This window comes from Aspergillus welwitschiae, assembly GCF_003344945.1.
Source record: "Aspergillus welwitschiae strain CBS 139.54b unplaced genomic scaffold BDQ94scaffold_29, whole genome shotgun sequence".
Classification (NCBI taxonomy): domain Eukaryota; kingdom Fungi; phylum Ascomycota; class Eurotiomycetes; order Eurotiales; family Aspergillaceae; genus Aspergillus; species Aspergillus welwitschiae.
Window position 1 is genome coordinate 203,258 of NW_020798723.1, and position 14,643 is coordinate 217,900.

The 14,643-nt window shown below is 51.1% G+C and overlaps 6 protein-coding genes across 6 annotated transcripts; 2 read left to right on the top strand and 4 right to left on the bottom strand.

The window, feature by feature from the left end:
• Positions 1-330: 330 nt before the first annotated feature.
• BDQ94DRAFT_67810 (FAD binding domain protein) lies at positions 331-2,484 on the bottom strand. Its single transcript, XM_026776307.1, has 3 exons — positions 1,770-2,484; positions 1,215-1,705; positions 331-1,140 (listed from the first exon to the last, which is right to left on the bottom strand). Exons 1-3 carry the CDS (start codon positions 2,399-2,401, stop codon positions 506-508), a joined length of 1,758 nt encoding a protein of 585 aa, XP_026623535.1. The 5' UTR covers positions 2,402-2,484; the 3' UTR covers positions 331-505.
• Positions 2,485-2,557: 73 nt separating this feature from the next.
• BDQ94DRAFT_181175 (uncharacterized protein) lies at positions 2,558-5,361 on the bottom strand. Its single transcript, XM_026773835.1, has one exon. The coding sequence runs from the start codon at positions 4,856-4,858 to the stop codon at positions 2,906-2,908; it is 1,953 nt and encodes a 650-aa protein (XP_026623536.1). The 5' UTR covers positions 4,859-5,361; the 3' UTR covers positions 2,558-2,905.
• BDQ94DRAFT_148604 (uncharacterized protein) lies at positions 4,799-5,381 on the bottom strand. The gene has a single exon (XM_026767218.1). The coding sequence runs from the start codon at positions 5,263-5,265 to the stop codon at positions 4,897-4,899; it is 369 nt and encodes a 122-aa protein (XP_026623537.1). The 5' UTR covers positions 5,266-5,381; the 3' UTR covers positions 4,799-4,896.
• A 936-nt stretch (positions 5,382-6,317) lies between these two features.
• erg13 (hydroxymethylglutaryl-CoA synthase) lies at positions 6,318-8,495 on the bottom strand. Its single transcript, XM_026767219.1, has 4 exons — positions 8,214-8,495; positions 8,031-8,133; positions 6,872-7,953; positions 6,318-6,807 (listed from the first exon to the last, which is right to left on the bottom strand). The coding sequence occupies exons 1-4, from the start codon at positions 8,271-8,273 to the stop codon at positions 6,670-6,672; spliced, it is 1,383 nt and encodes a 460-aa protein (XP_026623538.1). The 5' UTR covers positions 8,274-8,495; the 3' UTR covers positions 6,318-6,669.
• A 2,227-nt stretch (positions 8,496-10,722) lies between these two features.
• On the top strand, positions 10,723-11,209 carry BDQ94DRAFT_148607 (uncharacterized protein). Its single transcript, XM_026767220.1, has 2 exons — positions 10,723-11,105; positions 11,160-11,209. Exon 1 carries the CDS (start codon positions 10,803-10,805, stop codon positions 10,995-10,997), a length of 195 nt encoding a protein of 64 aa, XP_026623539.1. The 5' UTR covers positions 10,723-10,802; the 3' UTR covers positions 10,998-11,105; positions 11,160-11,209.
• A 360-nt stretch (positions 11,210-11,569) lies between these two features.
• BDQ94DRAFT_67874 (M28 family metallopeptidase) lies at positions 11,570-14,592 on the top strand. Its single transcript, XM_026776308.1, has 2 exons — positions 11,570-14,159; positions 14,214-14,592. The coding sequence occupies exons 1-2, from the start codon at positions 11,682-11,684 to the stop codon at positions 14,400-14,402; spliced, it is 2,667 nt and encodes an 888-aa protein (XP_026623540.1). The 5' UTR covers positions 11,570-11,681; the 3' UTR covers positions 14,403-14,592.
• The last annotated feature ends 51 nt before the right edge of the window (positions 14,593-14,643 follow it).

Below are 14,643 nucleotides of genomic sequence, written 5' to 3' on the forward strand. Positions count from 1 at the left end.
CAGGCACTGCGGGTGTGGCTGGTGAGTGTCTAGCCTTTGCTGAGTGGACTTCAGGATGGCAAATCTTGCATCTTGCCAGCTGAGGTGGACGATTGAGTGAGGCTTAGAAGCTTGATCTGTCGGTTGATGGGGAAATGACACCACGGATGCAACAAAGCAGTGATCTGGTGGGATGAGATGAGATGAAGGTGGGTAAGTTGTGTTAGCAGGCAGCACAGTTGTTCAACATGAACAAACTGCCCGAATCAGCCTCGCCAAATATACATACGATGTGTAATTTCAGTGTTATTCAGGTAGTACCGGGTCTATTTGCTGCATATGCACTCATAAATGCGTACGTAAATTCCATACCGTATGGTAATTTAACATATAGTATTCATGTCTCTAGAAGCACATCTTCATCATCATGAGCCATCCTCAGAAGTATACTCCGCAGGCAGATGCAGTACTACAGCCTCCACAGACAGCCTCGGATCCTAATCTCGTGTTTACTCATTGCCTTGGCTTATTCGTCCACGTTAGCAAGCTCAGCATACCGATTCCCTAACCCGCAAAAGCACTGCTTGGATCGTTCAGATCCCGTATCCTCTGATCCTTTTCTACCCAACACATCCTCCATCGCCCAGGCAATACGCTCCGCTCCTAGCCTCGCTCCCTCAAGATTGGCAGCACCGGGTCCCAGACGAAGGGACCCCAACCGGCCCGTCAAGAAAAGTGGCACGTTCGATTGCCACATCAAGTCATCCGTGATGCAAGGCAATCCCTGCTTGGTTTCAATCGGATATTCACGGTTCATGCGCTGGAGCAATGGGAGCTCATTCACATCGGCCTGCATGCCTGTTGCAAAGTATATATAATCGATGCGAGGAAGTTCAGGGATCGGAGGATCTGTCGTAAGACGCCATGTGCGCGAGGCGCAGTACTCCTTGCCGCAGATGACGGTGCGTGGGTGTATAGAAAGCCGATGGGCTGCCACATGTTGCTTCAGAATCTTCTGATACCGTGGCGTGATACTGCCGCCATTACGCGCCGCTTTGATCATCTCAAGGCGTTCCTCGTCCGTGTCTGCGGACCAGAATGCTGCCTTTTCGAAGTTCTTGAACTTGCCCATCCAGTTCAATGCGAGGTCGAAGTGCTTGACTAGAAGCCATCTGGTCAGCATCCCCCACCTCTGAATGGAACATGCAGTGAGGCTGTGCAACATGCCCACTTACCTTTAAAATCCGACCTCAAAAGAAACCATACTTTGGTCACCCCTCGCCGAATGGCCATGTCCACCACTTGCGCTGACGACAGTCCGCCCCCAACAACTACCACGTTCGTCTCCTGACGTTGCTTAATCTTGGCCTTCACATTGATACTCGGAAACATGCGAATCTCCGTGCTATGACAAGCACCTTGCTCTTCCTCACCGGACAGCTTGAACGGAAGTATCTTCGTCCTCCCCGGCCCAATAGCCAGCACCACCACACGACTATAAAACCGATTGCCCTCCGCCGTAGTAACAGTAAAGATCTTGTCAGACGGCGACAATTCTGAATGATAGTCGTATGATATATCATTTACTTCGCACTGCCTGATCATCCCCGGCGCGTCCAGCCCGTACCGTGATACAATGCTCCCACAGTAATCTCCAAACAAATCCGTTGACGGCGAAAAGTAATCTTTACGATCTCTTTCATCAATCTCCACTTCCCCAACGGCCCTGATTACCCACATAGTTAGCAAACAGAATGACAGTCACTGTATGTAACGAAGGATTCACTCACTGCGCCCTCGACCTCATCTTCTTCTTCTTATGCTTACTCAACTCCTTCCCCACGCACCCCGAAATCTCCCATAAATCCCTCTCCCTTCTGACCTCCCTCGTATACGCCAACATCCCATCCCGATCCCTGGGATCCACATGAAAGAACATCGGGCTCCTCAGCTGCTCAATCTCTAATGTCTTGAACGCCCTGTTCCATCTCTCCATCCACTTGTCCCCTGAACTATCCAGTACGAGCGTAGATATGCCCCCATTCTCATCCCCACCCTTACTCCCCTCTCCCATATACATACCCTCACCAGACGAAACAGACGAAGACAACGACGGTGGAGCAGAGCCAGAGCCAGAAGAAGACGAAGACCCCCTCCGTGAATAATGGGTGTCATCATATTTTTGCCACTTCTCCGCCTTGACGCCCTTCAGTTTCCCGCGGTGCGCCTGCACCAGCGCCATTCGGCCACTGTGCTTGTTGATCCAGTGGTAGCGTTGGTGTTCGTCGTCGGTGAACATGGCGGAGGGGGTTTCTTCACGGAGGCGTGCGGCGACTGCTAGGCCGCAGGGGCCGGCGCCGATGATGAGGACATCGAGGATGTCCGGGAAGGATGTCGATGATTGTGTGGTTTTGCCTACCATGTCTGGTTGGATTGGTATGTGGTATATGTATTGTGTGGAGTTGGTGGTAGTAGAGGCTTCGCGGGAAGTAAGTATAATATAATATAGTAAATTAATTGATTGATTGATTGTTCAAGTCTGTGCAAGTAGCAGGGTTTATATTCGATAGATAGATAGGTGATATATGATGGTGGTACTCATCACTCCCCCGGGTACTTGGATCCCCAAGGTCCTTGTCGCCCAAAATGGAAAGTCGGGATCCTCATTATTGATAATGTGTTTGAGACTGGGGAAGGGGTTTGAGGACCTTGGAGGCGATTGCAGAGCATGATCTGCCAGAGTTTATATCATTGTGAGTGATTTTTGACGCTATTGATAAATTGCTCTACTAGCTACAGTATACTATGGAATAATGCTTGGTTTTAACACTTGGAAAGACATTACATTACTATAAAACAAACCCTATACAACAACAAACGTAATTAGCAGCAATGAGAAACCTGTCTCCGCTAAAATTATCGTATATTATTTGTGCCACTTTTTGGCTCTGGGTTCCGTCGTCATTGCACGGGAACGAGGAGCTCCTCCCCCTTCTCGACGATGCCACGCATCCTGAGGCCACACCCAGCCTCGCACGCGCTTTGCATCACGGCGTTCTCCAATCTGGGGCTCTGGAATCCATTTGTCTTTCTTTTCTGGTAGGATGCGCTGCCGGGTCAGAGCACCTGGGCCTCCCACGTTGAGATGGGCAGACGGTTGTGACGGCAAGGGAACCGATTTTGAAAGCATCAGCAAAAAGTACAAAGCTAGACTGGCGGTCATTGGCACGTCCAGCTCGTCGGAATCCGAAATTGGATAACTACCCAGTACGGGAGACTGACTCGCCAAGGAACTGTCGCTGGATGGAGTGGGCGAATGCGGATAGTCATAAGTACTGGAATACGGCTCTGAGGCGTGCCCACGCTGGTTGATCGCGAGCTTTGTCGGAATTGGCGCAGACAGCTCCAGGAAGCCAAAGTAAGGCACATCATCGCCCTCATCACAGCCTGCCCGCACACACACGAGCTCGATCTCGGTAAGAATGAAGCCGTAGCGGCAGGAATGTTCGCGCATGCATCGTTGCAGGTGTGCCAGGCCGTTCAGATACTCCACTCTGCGATGAGGCGCTTCGTTGCGCATTCCTGTGTTCCAACGGTCGAAGGTCTTGACAATACCAACGAGCCGTCCTCTGGTAAGGCCTGAGCTTGTTCGTTCGGTGTCTGACGCATAGTTGGCAAGAAAATGTGGCCCGCCATAGTTCTTGTTAGGTGACCCTCGCGGGATAGGAACAGCGTAAAGGGACAAGTGGTCCGGGCCTTGCGAGACTGCCAAGGCAGCATTGATACGAGGCGCATAGATGTCTCGGATGACGTTGACTAGAGCTGGCTCGCAATCTGGGGACAAATAAGAGCTCGGAAGGATATTGAGGGGCGTGAGATGTGAAGGGATTGCGGTTTTGAGAAGCTTCGGCAGACCACTGATAGAATTGAACGTGGCTAGGGAGAACGAAGTCCAGCTGCGCAGGTTCCGAATGTCCCACCAAAAGTAATCGTGCAAGCCTCGTGTCGGAATTACGTTCACGTTGCGCACGAGGTTGATTGCTTGTGTCGGGGTGGTAAGGTACGAGAGCAAAGTGGTTGACTGAGAGTTCGTCCTCTCGGTCTGGTGAACGAGGCCGATAGGAGAGCATTGTGCACTCGACGCTCGCACGTAACCGTATGGAGAGCCAGGAAGCATAAGTGGCACCTGCACCGGAGGCCACACTTTGGGATTGTATGGCTCGGCTGGCGAGTGTGGCGCATAAGGTGGATACACTATGATGTTGGGTGTGGCGGGTGTAGCTGGTGTGGTAGGGGAACTCTGAGGTTGAGAGGCGTATCTGATGACCTGTCGATATGCTGGATATCCGCATCGACTTGTTCTTGGATCTTCAACGTTGGAGGCAGATACTGATCGAGAGTGCGCGCTCGTCGCCTTGCGCTTCTGCGCCGGCGTTACACTCACGGGAGATGATAATGACGAGCCATTGCGAGTGGTATACTTCGGCGACGCCACCGCCGGGGATGCAATAGGAATGCATCCCGAGGCCTCAACAGCAACCCGATGGCTTGACCGGCGGTTGGGGGGAAGCGATAAAGAGCCAGGGGGATTGCGTGTGTTTGACAGCACTCGCCGTTGACGATGGGGTCCACTGGTAGGTGGAGGCTCAATCACAACGTCTTGAGGTCTGATCTTCGGAAGAAGAGTAGGCCCATGGTGATGCTGCGGGGGCGAATCAACTACAGGGCTGGTAGCCGACGTGATGACGGACCAGGGCGACGAGTTGTTGGAGTAAATAGAAGAATCAGAAGCGTTGCGGCTATGCCCCGTTCCGGTATATTCTTGCAGATGCAATGCAGGGGGGGTAGAGGGCCGGTAATAAGAGTACTCCACAGACATCTTGTTATATTAAGTCACCGTAGGTCTGAGACGATATATCAAAACAAGGTTGCCGACTGATAGCTTGGGGAAAGTCCAGCTTCCCAAAACGTATCAAACAGGGAATGCTCGAGTAAGAAGCTAAAGTCGAAAGAATAGAGAAGAAAGAGGTGCACTAGGCGAAAGAAGATACAATGTTGTCGAGTTCGATTTGTCTTGGTGAACGACTTCACTGAACTGTGGCATATCCAGACTGGAGAACGGTTGGATATTAAATGTTCTTCAACCTGGGGCCTATAAGTCCCTTGATCCAAAAAAAGATACAGAATCAATCGAATTGTCTGCAGGGACATGAAACAGACATGGCTCCATTGCGACAGCCAGTCGCTAACCATACTAGGTATCCATGATGGAGATGGTAGGGCCATCGACACAGATTTGTCGATAGCTGCTTGGATGTTGTGCAGAGCAAACGATCCTAGGGCAAGCGAAAGCGTTTCATCGACAGTCGCGCGTCAAAAAGTTTCTATATTTGACATCTTTGTCGCTTCTTCAGATCTGAACCAGGCTGTCGGTAGTCTATTCCGACGATGGTTCGTCCGGAATCTGCACAGGATCTATATTTGGGCAACATTGGGTGTTTCGTCTATTCTGGGTAATTGTAGCTAGATCGATGGGTTCCCGTAAAGGCGTCACGCCTGGAGCATCTATTAGTCGGCGGCAAGCAGATGTTTGGCGTAAAAAAATAAAACGCAAGTGACTGGTACCATTCCACGGCGTGTAGTGCTTGAGGGGGTGCCGTTGTAAAGTTAGCCGCCGAGGTTTGATAGCAGGGCCTGGGGGAGCCGCAGCCCACTCACCGGGCATTGGCTATTGCAGTCGAAGCTCGTAGATTGAAATCGAATACTAATCCACTGATGCGATACTCTCAATACCAAGAGGTTCTAAGAATATCCCCGCCTGGGTGTGCCGATAAATCAGAGGTCTTGAAGGTCGTCACAGTAGGCGCCGGCTATGACCCTGGACGGCGGCGTCAGGACGCCTCAGTGGCTCTTCCCTGTCGACAGCCTGCAGTGTGCTTGAACTCTCTCCAACTGGACCAATCACAGTCATCTTAGATGAACTTGGGTGCTTATTGTGTGACGAGGTTTGGCTGTAGATGGGTCAGACAGAGACTGACAGATACTCTAAACGGAGTCGGCGTGAAGTAAAACAATAGAGCGTCCTTGTAGCTCAAACTGCTGCTATTCTTGGTCATGCCTGGTTTCACGCCCACCGAAAAGTCCCTGAACCTAGCAGGATGTCTGCCTATCCGTTTTCCTGTCACTTAGGCGCTTGGGTCAACCAGTGCAACTTGCAACGGGGTGAAGGTGCAGGATGAACACGCCACTCTTTGCACCCATGTCACATGACAAGGTGTGCTACAGTAAGCAACCAACAATCCGATCGAGAAAACAGAGAAAGACTACAGACAATTATTCAAGTTGTACATCTTGATTAGCCATATTATAATCATTGTCCTTTCGTGACTCTTGATGAGTCTGGAATTATTGGTCATCGTCTTATATAATTGCATTCCAGCTCCTGTCTGGACAAGAGAAGGGTCTCCTCCCTAGGAGGATACATGAACAACGTATGAAACATTAAGAACCAATGTAAAGGAGAAAAGCAGACCCGGAAATTGGTAGGAGCATTCCGCTGCCCCCAAGCTCTATTAAGGCGAACCACAAATAAACAATGCGCATGCTGAAGGGAATCTAGTTAAACCGTCTAAGCAACCGGTCATGTCCAAAGAAGCAAGGTCGAAAGCAAGTCCATCATATGCTCATAATTCATGCCTTGACGTCGTACTTGCGGCGGAACATATCGTCCACCTCAGTCAAGTAGTAAGTACCAGGGTAGAGAGTCTCGGTGTTGCCGGAAGGCTTGAAGTTCTTCTTGAGGTGAGCATGCTCACGGAGGGCACACATCTAAGTGGACGTTAGCAACTAGAGTTCAAGGTGCGGGTCAAAGATAGGTCGTTGAAGTACTTACATCAACGTAGGACTGAGGAGGGAGAACGTTGCGGTTGCTAAGACGGTTCTTGAGATCGAGCTTCTCCACCAGGTTGGACACGTCTCCGACAATCTTCACGCTAAGCAGGGAGCTGGCAAGACCACTGCCGTAGGAGAAGAGACCGATGCGCTTGGACTCGCTAGCATCGAAGGGGACGTGAGAGATCAAGCTAGCCAGACCAGCCCAAACGGTGGCAGTGTACATGTTACCGCAAAGAGTGGCAACCTCGAGAGCGGGCTTGACACGCTCAGCGAAGCGCTTCTTGGTCAGACCCATGAAGGTCTTCTCCACGTTCTTGTCAGTGAGAGAGGTGGCGTAGTCCAAATCACGGAGCTCAGGAGCCACTTCGGCGAAAGCAGGGTGAGTGGGGTTTGTGAGGTAGTCGTTGTACAGCATACGAGCGAAGGATTTCTGCACCAGCTTGCAGGTAGGAGCATGGTAGCAGAGGTAGTCGAAGCGGTCCAAGGCAGTCTTGGAGTCGTCCTGGGCGGTGCCGTTGGTACCGTTCTGAACCTTCTCCTTCAAGGTCTTCTCACGAGCATTGTAGGCCTTGTAGCAAGCGTCGACAGCCTCAGTGTAGCATCTGAGGGAGAAGTGACCATCCACGACAGGGTACTCGCTGGTCAGGTCGGGCTTGAAGAAGTCGTAGGCGTGGGTGACGTAGGAGGCACGAAGACCGGGCTCGAACACAATAGGGGCGTCAGGACCGATCAGCATGGCGACACAGCCAGCACCACCGGTAGGGCGAGCAGCACCCTCGGCGTACAAGGCAATGTCACCGCAGACAACAACGGCATCTCTGCCATCCCAGGCAGAGGACTCGAGCCAGTTGATGCTGTTGAAAACAGCGTTGGTGCCACCGTAGCAAGCATTGACGTTGTCAACACCCTCAACGTTGGTGTTGCCGTGGGGAGCCAGAAGCTGCATCAGGACGGACTTGACGGACTTGGACTTGTCCAGCAAGGTCTCGGTACCGACTTCCAGGCGGCCAATGGAGTTGGGGTCGATGTTGTACTTGCGGAGAAGGGAGGAGAAGGTGGTCAAAGCAATGGAGTAGATGTCTGCCGGTAAGTGCACGTTAGCATTGCCACGCAATCATGACATGCGGACGATGTCTGTCATTTCCTCAAAAGCATACCTTCACGGTCATCACAGAAGCTCATCTTGGTCTGACCAAGACCAATGGTGTATTTGCCTTCGCTCACGCCATCGAATTTCTCAAGCTCGCTCTGGTCGACACACTAGAAAGCACGGGGACATATTAGAACACAGCTCAAAAAAGGAAGCAGCAGATAGTCATGGGGTGGCAAGAGGCACGAACCTGACGAGGGAAGTAGACCTCAATGGCCTTGATACCAATGTTCTGAGGACGGGCAGCCATGGTGAATGTGTAAAAGGAGGAGGGGTAAGTATTAAGCGGAAAGTGGGACAGTAGAGTTTAAGACACAAAACACTCAAGAAAGAGAGCTATTGCGGAGAGTATGATGTATGGGGGGAGGAAGGAGAATAAAAGAAAATGATTAAAAGTAAGAGGAGAAGACTTTGTTGGAGGAGAGAGAAAGAAAAAAGGAGCTTGAGAGAAGGTGAAAGAGGAGAGTATAAGTAGTGAAGCTCACGATATACTAGAGGATCCCCCCCCGAGACCAGCGGGCGAACGGTTTCCCAGGTGGTCACTGACCATCGGCCGGAGGCAAAAGAAAAAAAAAAAGCAACGAACTGGGTCGGCCCCCGTTCGTATGCAGCCAGACAATACTTACGGATCAGCTACTTTTTTAGTGTGCTTCTAGTGCGTGGCCTGGTGGGCCTGTCTGGCTCAGTCTGCAAGCTGTGGTTGGTCGGCGCCCTGGCCTGCCCTGGGGTGCCTGAGGTTGTCCCGCCGGTGTTCTCGCAGTCACCACGCCTCAGATCTATAGTATAGATGGTCTTTGGGTGATCGAAGTCACGGCGCATCATATCAACAAACTTCTTTCGACGATACACCATTTCTCCCCCATGACGGGGAGAAGAAAAGGGGTCGAAATTGTGGATGGGAAGTTTCACCGGACAGGACTCCCAACTCAGAACGATCCACCTCCTAATTTCCACAATTGTTGAGAGGGAGAAAATCTGATGGTGTCCAGGATCTGGTATACGCCGTACTCTTCATCCTATGTCCCGAAAACGGGGGAACAGGATACGGCTGCCTCCAACCACAGCTCTCACACCCAACGCATCATTGCACAACCTAGCTCCAAGTGGTCTTACCGACAGCTCATCTTGCTCCGGGTGGATGATTCTTTTTTGCCTTTTCCTTTTCACCGACTCTTGCCGCCATGTTCTGTGATATGGCATTCACCCTAACTATACACCCGCCCTCGATCAACATCGGCCCATGTTTCTCTCCCACACTGACCGATATGAACGTGAGGATTCAATCTCCACACCACCGTACTTTTTGGAGCTCACTGCTGCAATAATATTACCCTACTTACAACAATGCAGCTTAACTGCAGACACATGATGTAAACCCGCAATGTGCCCCTCTGTCCCCGGGATGCCAAGCACTTCAACACGGCAATGGGATGCGTTCCCTGGTATCCTTTGTCTCTCCCCTGCGTCCCGGCCATTGATTGCCCATGACGACAAACCTGCTTGCGAGGAAAACTCCGTCTGGACTCGGAGTATCTTTTTACGGGTTATTGTTTCGGATCAGATGGCATATCTAATAGACCACACAGGATAGATAGGCTTGTCCGATGGTCTTGCCCGATCCGTAGGCTTTGAGTGTCGCATGCCCCTCGTCTTCTCCCTCTTATCACACTTTTTTCCCCTTCCACCATGGCTCAGTTACTCACTCGAATGGACGAAGGATCGTCGTAATAGCCAGGCAAGAGTTATCAGCTGACGCCTATGGTGTGCTTGCAGTGACATCTACGTTCTAAAGCGTAAGTAGGTCAGCTAAAACTCCCGTTCTTCTACACCTGCATACGCCAGATACCAAACAAACGGGATAACGCAAGCAAGCAGTCAAGATGAACCCTTTCTGGAATAGATGTAATCCCAACCAAATCTGGTTCCGACCACATCCACCCGGTATAGCCTGACCGTGGAGTGAAACAGTGAAACAAGTTGAGGGATTAATCAATCTTATCTTGTGGAGCATTTCGGTGCCATTGCTGTAAACGAGCCTCCATCTTGCCGAGACTCTCAGGCACAAGTAGGGTCCTAGTGGGTTCAGATGCGGAAAGCGTCGAGAACAAACCCGCCATTGAAGAATATACCCGATCTTTGGCCGTGCCCCTCTGGCGGAAAATGGGCCGAGGGGCGCTCATTAGTCGTTGGCGAAAATCCCACATTGTTCATGCAGATTTCACTAAACGTAGTCAAGTACAAAGTAGACTACCTGGTGGGTGCCGATGGTAGGGGAGATCCACCATCATTCAATTGGATCAGGTCTTTTTTTTTCCTTTCGGGATTCAGAAGTAGCGCCGAGTGACATTCTTGGGGCTGCAAATTGTGTGGTCAATATCGGATCTCCATCGTCGAAGTGGGATGTGCGAGGCAAAAAAAAAAAAAAAATTAGATCCGTGTGAGGCGTTACCAACGTCTGAATTGCGTGTGCTGCAGATGCTGTGAACCGGGGTGGGAGCAAGGGACCAGGTCAAGCACTGATGTCGGCTGTTCGATTAAGTAGAGGAGTAGTAAGTCGGCATCTGCATGATCAAGAGCCTTGCAGCATTTATTTTGACGATGGGAATTGCCCAACCATACTAAAGTAGTGGAGAAGTAGTGAATAATATGTGACGCCGGAAGTTCAGATTAGATCCTGGTGGTTCACTAATGAGCTCACTGCCAAATTACTAAGTAGGTGTGTATAGTAGTATTTAGATATCACTACTATATACTAGTAGTGTTGGTAACTTGAACCAGCATGATGATGCTAGGAAACAGAAACATATATGATAGTAAGCCATCACTACCCGCTTGCTCTTTGATAGTGCTGCTCATGACCCTTTTCTCGTCTTCATACATTCTAGTAGTAGTTATACTACTACTAGTTCTAACTGTTATGACGGTTCATGTTACTACTGATACTACTAGTAGAGTACGAGTAGTACTACTATGACAATATATATTACTACTTCCCAAGTCAACGAGACTGGCAGCGTTGTCTCGGTACTTACTAGTAACGGTACTAGTATGTATGGCCAGCGTTACGGTATGTCTCCAGTTCCTACTGCTAGTTAGTCAAGTTCCTTTCTCTATTTCTATTCTCTTCAATCCATACCTCTGAATTGCTCTCATCGTGGCCAGTTGCAACCAACTCACATGGACACAATGGACGCAGGGATTGGATGATTAATCCACACACATCGATCGGTCGGGAGAAATCTGTTCCAGAACCCTTCTGCCTGCGGATGCCGAGCCGTGGCCCCGACCAACTGCGCCACGCGTAGCCTCAATGTTCCCCCCCCAAGTCAGTTCGAAGTGACGGGCGGTCCGGGGAACTGAAGTGAGTTCTCACTGCTACTACTCGAGATCTGACACGGGGATTCGACTACTGACCATCCTCGTCCCTTCTCCATCTTCAGGAACACTTCCCCCCTTTTCTTCTCCAACCCCCCTTGAGATATTCTACACTCTCTTTATAACACGCTATCCCGCCTCGTCGTTCGTTCCCGCCCCTCCGATCGGGAGCATGGCTGCATTGGCTGTCACTCCTTTCCCATCCAGATCATGATCCCGCTTAGCCCGGTATCTGTGATACTACCCAACTCGCACGGCTCTCGGGAGCCCCGTATCACCCGCCATGGGCAACGACAATAAATTCGAATATGAAGCCCTTCCAATCCCATCCTACGAAGAGGCCATCGGCGTTCGTCCAGGCTCGTCCCGATCGCACCTCGATTCTTCCGAAGAAGTGAGCGACAACACCGAACGACAAGGCTTGCTCCAACGCGGTCCCCAGACGGGTGCCCGTGGAGAGACTAGACCTCATGGATATCACCCTCCCACCGTCGAGTCCGCTCGGAATAGCCTCGATGACCTCGAGTCCGGGTCCGGATCGGATAGGGGCTCGCTCGAGGAGTTACAGCGGGAACTGGCTCAGATGGACGTGGAGGACGCTGGTCAGCAAACGTCATCTCAACGCTCTCGCCTGCGGTCTCGGTTTTCGAAGCGATTCAACGATTTGACCCGTACATTAACCTCGTTCAATCTACCGTTTCGCCGTTATTTGCCAAGATTGCCAGATTTCAGGTTTACCATCCACCTAGACGAAGCTCGGTCCGGCTTAAAACACAATGGATGCATGATCTTGTTACGTGTTTTTGGATTACTTCTGGTGGTCACCATCGTGTATATCTTCTTCATTTCGGACCTTTTCAGCATGAATAACCGTTTCATCATGGGCCAATCTTACAGCGCCGCATCCGTCGAGAACTTCGTTCAGGGTCATATCAATGAGACCAGCATTGCAGAAAACCTGAAGAAGCTGACCGCATACCCTCATATTGCCGGTACGGAAGGCAGTTTTGTTCTGGCGGAATGGGTGGCATCGGAGTTCAACAAGGCGAACTTCGACGAGGTCGAGATGGAAGAATTCCAGGTATACTTAAATTACCCCCAGCAAGACGGTCGTAGGGTAGCGATCATCGATCCTCCCGGCCTTACCTGGGAGGCTACTTTGGAGGAAGATAACGAGCAGACCTTGGTATTCCATGGCCACTCGAAGTCGGGGAACGTCACTGGTCACCTCGTCTATGCAAACTACGGCTCCCGAGAAGATTTCCAATACCTCAAAGATCAAGGAGTTGCCTTGGACGGCTCCATAGCGCTGGTCCGTTATGGTGGGTCAGAGAGCGATCGGGCCTTGAAGGTCAAAGCCGCAGAATTGGCTGGTGCAGCTGGTTGTATAATATATTCCGATCCCGCAGAGGATGGCTTTGTCCGCGGTCCCGCCTTTCCAGACGGACGCTATATGCCAGCAGACGGGACACAAAGAGGCGCCGTCAGTTTGATGTCATGGGTGGTCGGTGATGTACTCTCGCCAGGTTTTGCATCGACACCGGATGAGAAAGTGAGACTCAAGCCAGAGGATAGCCGGGGACTGACGGCTATTCCTAGCATCCCTCTCGCCTGGCGCGATGCCCAAAGGCTCTTGCAGGTGCTCAAGGGCCACGGTTCGAAGGTGCCAGCCAAGTGGGTTGGTGGTGTTCCGGATGTGAACCAGTGGTGGACCGGGGATGCATCGTCGCCCACCGTCAACCTCATGAACATCCAAGATGAGGTAGAAAGACAGCCCATATACAACGTGGTCGGAAGGATCATCGGGTTGGAGCAGCCGGAGAAAAAGATTATTGTCGGTAACCACCGAGACTCGTGGTGCTTAGGAAGTGCGGATCCAGGTAGTGGCACGGCTGTGTTTCTTGAGCTGGCTCGAGTTTTCGGGGAACTGCTGACATTTGGCTGGCGCCCACTACGCACCATCGAGTTTATTAGCTGGGATGCTGAAGAGTACAACCTCGTTGGCTCGACGGAACACGTGGAAAAGGAATTGCAAGCACTTCGTGAAAACGCATATGCCTACATCAACGTCGATGTTGGTGTAAGCGGCAAAGAATTTGACGCCGCAGGAAGTCCGCTTTTCGAGAGCGTCATAATGCAGATCCTCGGTCGCATATCGGATCCTGACAGCAATGAGACGCTCAAAGATATTTGGGAGAAGAAGAAGAAAAGACTCGGACCTCTCGGTGCCGGAAGCGACTACGTCGCTTTTCAAGACATCGCCGGAACTTCCAGTGTCGATTTTGGATTCATCGGCGAACCTTTCCCCTACCACAGTTGCTATGAGAACTGGGACTGGATGACCAAATTTGGTGACCCCGGATTTCAATATCACAAGATCCTAGGCCAGTTCTGGGGTCTGTTACTTCTCCAGCTTGCAGACAGCCCCATCCTGCCTTTCGATTTGGAGGCATATGCGGCGCACGTTGGTGGCTATATTTCTGGCCTGGAAAATTATGCCAAGTCAAGGAATGTCCCAATTGCCGATAACACACAGAACGCTGCTCGGGATACCTCTGTGACCTTCAAGCCCTTGTATGAAGCCGCGGCGAAGTTCAAGGACGATGCGTCTCATTTTCAGGAGTGGGCTAGGGTCTGGCACGATGCTGTTTGGGGAGCTGGTGGGTTTGAGAACAACGTTGTCGCTGTTCAGCGGCTGGCACATAATACGCGGATGGCTCATTTCGAAACCCATCTTCTCGATGACAGGCCTGATGGCGGCGTAAGTGATTAAACTCTGTCCCATATGGAACAAAGACTAACCACACCCGAATAGGTCCCGAATCGCACGCAATTCAAGCATGTCATCTTCGGCCCTGAACTTTGGTCCGGCTATGACCCTACTCTCTTCCCTGCTATTCGCGACAGCATCGATTCTGGCAATTGGACGCTAACCCAGGAGTGGATTGATCGGGTCTCCAATATCATCAGTGACGCGAGCGACCACCTCGTCCATAAGAACTGATCATACTGCTGCCACACGGAATAAATCCCTCCCCACTTTCTCCTCCACGATCTTTGGCCTCTATCTACCTCCTAGGCCTCCTACCGCCAAATGACGACCCTAATCTGTCATAAACGCAACGCCCGCTATAGACGCCATCTCCCGACTCTGCACAGTATACCTCCACATCTCTCGCTTCCTGTGTATCTTCCTTTCGCGCAAAAGATTCCCTTCCTTGGCATTCGTATTGTCCTCTGATAGA